Raw genomic sequence first — 10,837 nt, forward strand, 5'->3', positions numbered from 1 at the left:
CTTCTAACTTCACATGAGCTTGCTCTGCTTCTTAAGTTCCTAGGAGGTTAATATTCCTCTAACTTCTTATGAACTGGCACTACTTGTAAATTCTAATGTGCTATCTCTGCTTCTAACTTCTTATAAGCTTGCTCTGCTTATAACTTCATATTAGCTTACTATGCTTTTAACTTCAAATGAGCTTGTTATGCTTCTAACTTCTTATGAGCTTGCTCTGCTTCTAACTTAATTTGAGCTTACTCTGCTTCTAACTTCTTATGAGCTTGGTCTGCTTCCAACTACTTATAATTTTGCTCGGCTTCTAACTTCATATGAGCTTGCTCTGCTTGTAACTTCATATGAGCTTGATCTGCTCCTAATTTCTTATGAGCTGATTTTGCTTCTAACTTCTTACGATCTTGCTCTGCTTCCAACTTCTTAAGATTTTGCTCTGTTTCTAACTTAATACGTGCTTGTTTAGCTTCTAACTTCATATGAGCTTGATCTGCTTCTATTTTCTTATAAGCTGACTTTGCTTCTAACTTCTTATCATCTTGCTCTGCTTCCAACTTCTTATGATCTTGCTCTGCTTTTAACTTAATATGAGCTTGATCTGCTTCTAACTTCTTATGAGCTTACTCTGCTTCTAAGTTCGTTCGTATGTGCTTGCTCTGCATCTAACTTCTTATGAGCTTGGTCTGCTTCTAGCGTCTTACGAGCTAGCTCTGCTTCTAAATTCTTAGGAGGTCACTCTGCTTTTAACTTCTTATGAGCTTGCTCTGCTTTTAACTTTTTATGAGCTTAGCCTGCGTTAAACTTATTATGAGCTTGCTCTGATTCTAACTTTTATGAGCCTACTCTGCTTGTAACTCCTTAGCAGGCTTCCTCTGCCTCTAACTTCTTAGAGCTACCTATGCTTCTAATTTCATATGAGCTTGTTGGGCTTTTAGCTTCTTATGAGTTTGCTCTGCTTCTAATTTTTTAAGAGCTTACTCTGCTTCTAACTGCATATGAGCTTGCTCTTCATCTAACTTCATATGAGCTTGCTCTGCTTCTAACTTCTTATGAGCTTCATCTGCTTTTAACTTTTATTCAGCTTACTTTGTTATAACTTCATGTGAGCTTGCTCTGCTTCTAACTTCTTAGGAGGTTACTTTTCCTCTAACTTCATATGGGCTTGCTCTGCTTATAACTTCTTAGGAGGTTACTCTGCCTCAAACCTCTTATGAGTTTACTCTTCTTCTGTCTTCTTATGAGCTAACTCTGCTTCTAACTGCATATGAGCTTGCTCTGCATCTAACTTCATATGAACTTGCTTTGCTTCTAACTTCTAATGTGCTTTCTCTGCTTCTAACTTCTATTGAGCATACTCTGTTTCTAAATTCATATGAGCTTGCTCTGCTTCTAACTTCTTATGAAGTTATTCTGTTTCTAACCTGTTAAGAGCATATTCTGCCTCTAACATCATATGAGCTTGATCTTATATTATTTTCTTATGAGCTTGCTCTACTTCTAACTTCACATGAGCTTGCTCTGCTTCTAACTTCTGATGAGCTTTCTATGAGCTTACCCTGCTTCACACATCTTATGAGCTTGCTATGCTTTTAACTTCTTATGAGCTTGCTCTGCTTCTAACTTATCATGAGCTTACTGTGCTTCTAATTTCTTAGGATGTTACTCTGCCTCTAACTTCGTATGAGCTTACTCATCTTCTAACATCTTATGAGCTTGCTCTGCTTCTAACTTCTTATAGGTTGCTCTACTTCTAGCTTCTTATGAGCTTGCTCTGCATTTAATTTCTTCGTAGGTTACTCTGCCTCTAACTTCTTACAAGTTTGCTCATCTTCTAACTTCTTATGAGCTTGCTCTGCTTACTCAGCAGGAACTCTGCTTACTCAGGAACATACTTCAAGATGGGGGTTTCCACTACAGAGTCACATACCTGGGGTTTGTCCATGATGATCAGGTTGGAAGGTTGCAAATCTTCGGCCAAGTCGTTGCCCAGGAGAAGTTGTACCCCTGACATGAGAAAAAACTTTTCCCTGATGGTGACTTGGACTTCATCGGTCACGAAAGGACAATCCAGGTGGACTCTGGCGAGAGGATAAGCAGTGGTAGCAGTGAGGTCAGTGATAAGGACGGTTTCCCGGTGTAGGTAATGTTAGGCACAGCTGATTTCAATATTATTGACTGAAGAGCCGCTGTGTCCCTCAAAATCTTCAATTTGAAACGTCCTTCCGAATCTGTACTGTTGGCAGAGACAGTTTCTTCGTAGGTTACTCTGCCTCTAACTTCTTACGAGCTTGCTCATCTTCTAACTTCTTATGAGCTTGCTCTGCTTCTAACTTCTTATAGGTTTTCTCTACTTCTAGCTCCTTATGAGCTTGCTCTGCTTCTAACTTCACATGAGCTTGCACTGCTCCTAACTTCTTCCCAGCAAACAATTTTAAGTTTCCACAACGTTCCTGGAAAGCGTTACAAAGTAGTGGAAACGTTTGTTTTCACGCATTAGATACAGTTTTTTGTGTGGAATTAAATAGGTTTCCAAAACTTATAACCAAAACCTACGTATCTAACATTAATTTGAAACGTTGTAACGCCTATAAATCCTAACATGAATCATTCTTAAACCATTCATATACCAATTTGAATCTTTTATGAAACCTTTGAGCCTAATTTGAAACGTTCTCACACCTTTGTGTTTAAAAAGGTAAATTTCTTTAAATTTTAAAACAATGTAAATATTAAATACAAATTGAATATTTAAAAGAGACCAACGTAGTCTATGCCTTCAAATGCCCTTTTGGGGACTGTAAGCCTAAAAAAAACTCAGTATATAGGCGAGACAACAACATCTCTTTCCAGACGAGTAACGATGCATAAGCAACAGGGCTCCATTAAGGAACATATAATCTCTTCCCACAACCAAACCATCACCAGAGAAATCTTAGCAAACAACACAGAAATCATCGATAGATACAGCGATAGTAGGCGGCTTGACATCTGCGAGGCACTACACATCAAGAAGTCAACACCAGCAATCAACAGCCAATTAATGCACAACTATATTCTACCCACTTCAAGACTCCGCTCCAATAAAGAAGCATCACGAAATATGGGCCAATAGGCCCTCTGCAATTACTTCCATTCTTACCTTCAATACCCATTGTTTCGTGTTCTGTCTTGTGTTGAAAGTTTGTTTTCACCTCATCCAAAAACTGTTGTAACATATCACCTCACCCAAATGCAGGTATAAAAAATCGAAGATGTTTAAGCTCTATTCAGTTATAGTTGTGTGTGTGTCTCTTTGAAAATGAAATAAGTTTTACGAAACGTACTAAAGTGTCGCGTCAGACTAGAAATAAAAATGAATTTTGGAGAATAGATTTTTCAATTACCATCAACAGTGAAAAGAAACATAAGAAAGATCGAGAAAATTTGTGTTAGAATTTATATATATATATATATATATATATATATATATATATATATATATATATATATATATATATATATATATATATATATATATATATATATATATATATATATATATATATATATATATACATATATATATATACATATGTATAATATATATATATATATACATATATATATATATATATATATATATATATATATATATATATAAATATATATATATTGTCAGGGTTCCTGGGCGAGCACCAGTATACTCAAGGTCACTCACCGTAGCCCTGCGGGTCTTCACTCTATCCTTGCGGCGCCACTGTACGCCAGGAGAGTATCCCAGTCAATCCCAACCGGCCTCTGATCGAGAAGAAGTGGGAACACAACTTGTTCACTTAACTGTTGTATGCCCGCCCCAACATAGGGCTCTACTACTAAACACAAGGTCGCCAACTGGTGTTTTCGGTGTCCAGTAACACGTCAGTGGTTTTGTTGAATGGTGGTAACAGTGGCAAGAACACACTCAATATGTCTGATATCAGGCAGGTATTTACTTCTATCGCTCTCTGCTTTCAGGTATTATATAGCCACAAGAAATATGGAGGGGATGATATAAACACCAATGTACTTTGTATTTTACTTAAAACTCATTCAAAGACATCACAAGATTATATCAATAAGCAAACAGCTGTTTCAGACGGGAGCCGCTCGTTCCCACAAATATAATCCTGAACTCGCCAAGCCGGCAATGCTCCCCCCTCACGTCACTGTCAAAATCAGCTGGGCGACTCCCCCCACGCGAATGTTTATTGCTTGTTTCCCCTGGCGTCACGCGCCTCTGTTTCTTTAAGTTCTCAAAGATCACTAGAAGTTCGAACACACAATATTTGCGACCAATAGCACGTAAATACTTCGCTACACTGATCTTGGGCTCAATCAAACATTTCTATATTAAAGGTGACAATAATTCACTGTCATGGTATTACACACTGCCCTTCATTTAATGATAACGTATGCAAGTATATATCACTGGAGTTCTCAGTAATTCCTTCCGTGGGCGATAACACAATTAATCACTGCACACATGAATGATTATTCAATACACGAGCATAGACATATATATATATATATATGGATGAGTCATAGACATTAATAATGGAAATAACATAGTTACTGGGCACATAGCCTAATTCCAAATACTGGCATATTTATATATATTCTCTCACTATATGATCATATCAAACTCTCATTAAAGACATTATCAGCACAGTAAATTCATCAATTTCTCCGGGTGCCTGCATACACCAATAATAATCATAAATATCGTGAGTACTCTTTATAGTCCCACTGCACACTTGTGCCTTACGTGACATAGGTGAGCCTTGCTCACGACATACAAAATACTCAGGCTAAATAATATAGCTGACTAAAGAGGAATTGGGAGGGAAACTAGTATCACCTACTTCCACCTATCCTCCGGTGAGAGTTGAGTTTGTAGCTCCTGGTCCTGGCTCCTGCCTCGTGTAGGGAACGCCCCCACACACACACTGTCGTGTCCTCCAGGAACTCAATCAACGTCCCACCATAAGCGAGTCGTCTCCGTGCCTTCTCACTGCAGGTCTGTGCTCCTCCTTGACTTTCTTGTAGGGTTGGAGTCGGTCTCCCGGCCGTAAACTTCTCCTCCCAGCTACGGCTGCAGTCGTTCGGATTCTCGAATAGTTTTCTTCTTCCACTGCTTTCCCGGTGGCTCGGTCCAGCCACTACGCCGTCACAAACGGGTGAACTGCCTCAGGACGTCGCATACGTCACTGCACAGACTTCACTTCTTTCTTGCCACAGTACCTGTCCTAGAGCCCTTGTTGCTCAATATCCCGTCGATTTTCCTCTCTGGTCCAACACATGAACGAAGGAAGACTTCACAGAGTACTGGCAGACTTCGGGTGACACGTAAAATCCACGGGAGCGGGAAACAACTGTCAAACTGACAGGACCAATCTTCGTACGTCCAACCACCTTGACGTGTCGTGTCAGACTGATGGCACCGCCGTGGTTGCTCTGACCGGACCCCCTTCCTTCGTGACGTCACATTCGCCATGGTAGGTTTTCATTGGCTCCCTGTGCCACATCGCTGTCGGTGACCACATCCGGTGTCACTGACGTCACATAGTTTTGGCGGCAAAACAGAAGAGCCAGTGCCATATTGGCTTCCTAAAGGGCCTAAACCACAGGCCAAAATACTCTTCTTTGATAAATTTCTCGGCCACCTCCGAGAACACTACATCCTCCCCCATATATCAAACTGATGCCTGCGACATAGAGAACGCTCGGGTAAAGTGGACATGACTCTTATAGCAGGCGTGGGAGAAATATAAGGGGGGGAACACGTCACATACCCCTCCCCTTAAAATAAGAGTCATGTCTTGTTAGTGTATACGGGACAGGGCATCTGACAACCAACGTTGTCCCTTCCCCCCTGATGTGCTTGATGTCCAGCCGGTACTCTTGCAGTAGCAACGCCCACCTCGTCAGACGTTGGTTGGAGTTCCTCATTTTGTACAAAAAGGTGAGAGGGTTGTGATCTGTGAACACCAGAACAGGTCTCGCCCCTCCTCCCACGTACACATCGAAGTGCTTCAGGGCCATAACTAGCGCAATGCCTCTTTCTCAACGGTACTATAGGCCCGCTGGTATTTCACAAACTTCTTAGAGTAGAAAGCTACTGGCCTGTGTATCTCACTCCTCTTTTGAGCCAACATGGCCCCTATCCCAACCTCGCTGGCGTCTACGTACAGGATGAATCCGGCTGAGAAATCTGGGGATATTAATACCGGGGCCTCCGTCAACAGTTTCTTGGTCTTCTCAAAAGACTCTTGGCAGGCCTCTCCCCATCTCCATCGCACAACAAAACCAAGACAGAGAAGAACCGACCTCATCAATCTACCAGCACTTAGTGAATCGCCTAGTGGGAGACAACGACGGATAACCATCGTCATCATACATCGATTACTCATTTGGTTGTGTGAGCGGGAGGCAGACTGGTATGTACCCCTCTCTGGTCAATTAATCAGGTGTACAGATTGAGGTAAAAGATTATCAAATTCTCGTTCAGGATATCATATATATTTAAAAATCTCAGAGTGGCTCATTTAGGCAGAGGTAACGCATAAGGGATATCTTGACACATACAAGCACGCCCGCCCACGTACGTATACACGCACACAAGTGTGCACACGCTAAAACAGACACACACACACGTGCACACACACACACACACACACAATTGTCCAGTCAGGGGAAAAGGCATTAACACCTGGGATAGGACCTTACTATCCCCCCCCTCTCTTGACCCCACCATCGGACCTGACCTGACTTAGTCGCCATCTCCGCCCCCCCCCAGTCCCCCGCATCGCCCATACACACACTCTTCCCCTCCCCACTCTCCCTCTCTCCCACTCCCTCTCTCCCCCTCCCACTATCTCTCTCCTGCTCTCTCTCTCCTGCTCTCTCTCTCCTGCTCTCTCTCTCTCTCTCTCTCTCTCTCTCTCTCTCTCTCTCTCTCTCTCTCTCTCTCTCTCTCTCTCTCTCTCTCCTTCTCTCTCTCCTTCTCTCCCTCCCTCCCCCTCCCTCCCCTCTCCTCCCTCTCTTTCTTCCCCTCCCTCCCCCTCTCCCTCCCTCTCTTTCCTTCCCCCTCCCTCCCCCTCTCCCTCCCTCTTTTCCCCCTCCCTCCCCCTCTCCCTCCCTCTCTTTCCTTCCCCTCCCTCCCCTCTCCCCCTCCCTCTCTTCCTTCCCTCCCTCCCCCTCTCCCTCCCTCTCTTTCCTTCCCCCTCCCTCTCTGCCCACACACACACACACACCTCCCCCCCTCTCTCCCTCACCCGCTCTCTCCCTCACCCGCTCTCTCCCTCACCCGCTCTCTCCCTCACCCACTCTCTCCCTCACCCACTCTCTCCCTCTCCTCTCTCTCCCTCCCGCCTCTCTCTCCATCTCCCCCCCCCTCCCCTTCTACTTTCTTCTCACTTCAGTGGAAGGGTCGGATCCCCCCCCACCCACCCATTTATCTCTCCCTTTATCACTCCCTTTCTCTCTCTCTCTTTCTCTCTCTCTTCCTCTCTCTCTCTCTCTCCCTCCCCCATCCCAACAGGGTCAAGCATGGCAGCCAGAGGTCGCAGGGGAACAGGAAAGAGCCAAGGTGACGAGATGAAGGAAATGTTCGCCCAGTTTCTGGAGGGCATCAAGAGTGAGATGCAAGAAATGATGCAGGAAATGAAGAACGAAATAAGCAACCTGAAAAGAGAGCTGACAGCAGCAAAGGAGGAGATTAGAGCCCTCAAAGAGAATGGTATCGAGGCTGAGAATCAGAAAACCACCCAGGGAGAAGGTGGTAATAGTTTTCTGGATGAGAATGCCACAATAAATGCAACATTTGCGGAAATACTAAAAAAAAATAACTCTGAAGTAATGACTGCAGTGATGGAGGTGGCCATGAAAGCAGCCACCTCGCAGGAGGCGGCACGCTCCACTAGTCAACTGCTGGAAAGGAACAGATCAGTGGTTGCTGTGGGTATTAAGGAGCAGGAAGGATCTAATAGGACAGAGTGGAGTGACAAGGACAAAGCAGCAGTGAATGAAGTACTAAAGGCACTAGACATGGAAGGGGCTGAGCATAGCATTGAGAAGGTTTTCAGGCTAGGCCGGTACAACAAAGACCGAGACCGAATGATAAAGATAGTGTTTGCAAACGAGAACACAAAGGAGAAGATCCTATCAAGGAAGAGCTCCCTGAAAAACTTGGGAAAATAAAAAAAATGTATTCCTCCAGAGAGACATGACAAGGGAGGAGAGAGCCGTGGCGGCAGAAGCAAGGAAGAGGCGCAGGGCGAGAGGGGAAAACCAGGAAGTCACTGCTCCCAACACAACACCCCAGAGGCGAGGGGGGAACCCACAACCAGCTACCCAGTAACACCAGAAGGGAGGACAACCCCGCCTCCCTCCTCTGCATAGAAAACCCCCCTACCCCAAACCCTCCCTGCCCCACTCAAATGTTCAGCCAAATCTCCCTCCCCCACACCCAATCCCCACCCTTCTACCCCTCCCCTCCTCCCGAGTCCTCCCTCCCCCCCTTTCCTTCCCGTCCTCCCTCCCCTTTCACCCCATACCCTCCCTGTCTCTCCCCTTCACTGGATCCCCCGCCCCTCATCCCAGTATCCTCTGAGACCCTGTTATCCACCTCACAGGTCCTCACACCCATGGAACAGCCTCCCCCACCAGCAGAACACTCACCAAGAGGCGATTTGAGAAGGGACAGAAGAAAGTGAGCCTCAAAGCGATGTACACTAACATAGATGGAATTACAAATAAAGCAAATGAGCTTGGAGAACTGGTACTAGAGGAAAACCCAGACATAATAGCCCTCACAGAAACAAAGATCACGAAAACGATAACAAATGCAGTGTTCCCACAGGACTATTATGTTATGAGGAAAGAGAGGGAAGAAGAGGTGGGGGTGGTGTAGCTCTGCTGGTAAGAAAAGGCTGGGATTTTGAGGAGATGGATATTCAGGGCTGTGAAGGTTTCAGTGACTACATAGCAGGTACTGTAACAAATGGAGGGAAAAAATTATAGTCGCAGTCATATATAATCCACCACCAAATGACAGAAGACCTAGACAGGAATATGATAGAAACAACATGGCCACCATTAACATAATAGAAAGAGCAGCTTCTGTTGCTAGCAGTAATGGATCTGGACTACTAATTATGGGAGACTTCAACCATGGGAAGATAGATTGGAAGAACAGAGACCCGCATGGAGGACCAGAAACATGGAGAGCTAAGCTGCTGGACGTGGCAACAAGAAACTTTCTAAGCCAGCACACCAAAGAACCAACAAGAATGAGAGGAGAAGATGAACCAGCAATGCTTGATTTGATATTTACCCTAAATGAATGGGATATAAGGGAAGTTAAGATGGAAGCGCCCTTGGGAATGAGTGACCACAGTGTATTGAACTTTGAGTACCTGGTAGAGCTAGGACTTATCTCCCCCAAAAAGAACTAGGAATCAAAAGGCTGGCATACCGAAAGGGGAATTATGAACAGATGAGAAGTTTCCTAAGTGAAATACCTTGGGACACAGACCTCAGAGACAAGTCTGTACAGGGTATGATGGACTATGTTACCCAAAAGTGTCAGGAGGCAGTAAACAGGTTCATCCCGGCCCAAAGGGAAAAATCCGAGAAGCAACAGAAGAATCCATGGTATAATAGGGCATGTATGGAAGCGAAGAAACTGAACAAAAAGGCGTTTAGGAACTTCCGGAATAACAGAACACCAGAAAGCAGAATGAGTACGTCAGGGTGAGAAGAGAAGCAGAGAAAAATTTTGAAAATGATATAGCAAACAAAGCCAAGACCGAACCAAAGCTACTCCACAGTAACATCAGAAGGAAAACAACAGTGAAAGAACAGGCATTGAAACTTAGAACAGGAGAGGACAGGTATACAGAGAATGACAGAGAGGTGTGTGAGGAACTCAACAAGAGGTTCCAGGAGGTCTTCACAATAGAACAGGGTGAGGTCACTGTGCTAGGAGAAAGGGAGGTAAACCAGGCGGCCTTGGAGGAGTTCGAAATTACGAGAGAGGTCAAGAGACACCTGCTGGATCTGGATGTTAGAAAGGCTCTTGGTCCAGATGGGATCTCACCATGGGTACTGAAAGAGTGTGCAGAGGCACTTTGCTTGCCACTCTCCATAGTGTATAGTAAGTCACTAGAGACGGGAGACCTACCAGAAATATGGAAGACGGCGAATGTGGTCCAATATACAAAAAGGGCGACAGACAAGAGGCACTGAACTACAGGCCAGTGTCCTTGACTTGTATACCATGCAAGGTGATGGAGAAGATCGTGAGAAAAAACCTGGTAACACATCTGGAGAGAAGGGACTTTGTGACAAATCGCCAACATGGATTCAGGGAGGGTAAATCTTGCCTTACAGGCTTGATAGAATTCTACGATCAGGTGACACAGATTAAGCAAGAAAGAGAGGGCTGGGCGGACTGCATTTTCTTGAATTGTCGGAAAGCCTTTGACACAGTACCGCATAAGAGTACATAAGCTGGAGAGACAGGCAGGTGTAGCTGGTAAGGTGCTCCAGTGGATAAGGGAGTATCTAAGCAATAGGAAGCAGAGAGTACGGGAGGGGTGAGGACCTCCGATTGGCGTGAAGTCACCAGTGGAGTCCCACAGGGCTCTGTACTCGGTCCTATCTTGTTTTGTATATGTAAATGACCCGGAGGGTAATTCATTCTCTCAATGTTTGCGGACGATGCTAAAATTATGAGAAGGATTAAAACAGAAGAGGACTGTTTGAGGCTTCAAGAAGACCTAGACAAGCTGAAGGAATGGTCGAACAAAGGTTGTTAGAGTTT

At 44.5% G+C, this 10,837-nt stretch overlaps 1 protein-coding gene across 1 annotated transcript in view; it reads right to left on the reverse strand.

Annotated features, from left to right (window-relative positions):
* Positions 1–278: 278 nt before the first annotated feature.
* LOC138366481 (calponin homology domain-containing protein DDB_G0272472-like) overlaps positions 279–10,837 on the reverse strand; it is a 12,625-nt gene continuing 2,066 nt past the window's right edge. The window contains exons 2-4 of the mRNA XM_069327537.1: positions 2,272–2,444; positions 1,922–2,072; positions 279–575 (exon numbers count right to left, since the gene is read on the reverse strand). Coding sequence (XP_069183638.1) covers positions 279–575; positions 1,922–2,072; positions 2,272–2,444 — 621 coding nt within the window. The remainder of the gene's footprint in view (positions 576–1,921; positions 2,073–2,271; positions 2,445–10,837) is intronic.

The sequence above is a fragment of the Procambarus clarkii genome, chromosome 19, assembly GCF_040958095.1.
Source record: "Procambarus clarkii isolate CNS0578487 chromosome 19, FALCON_Pclarkii_2.0, whole genome shotgun sequence".
NCBI classification, from domain to species: domain Eukaryota; kingdom Metazoa; phylum Arthropoda; class Malacostraca; order Decapoda; family Cambaridae; genus Procambarus; species Procambarus clarkii.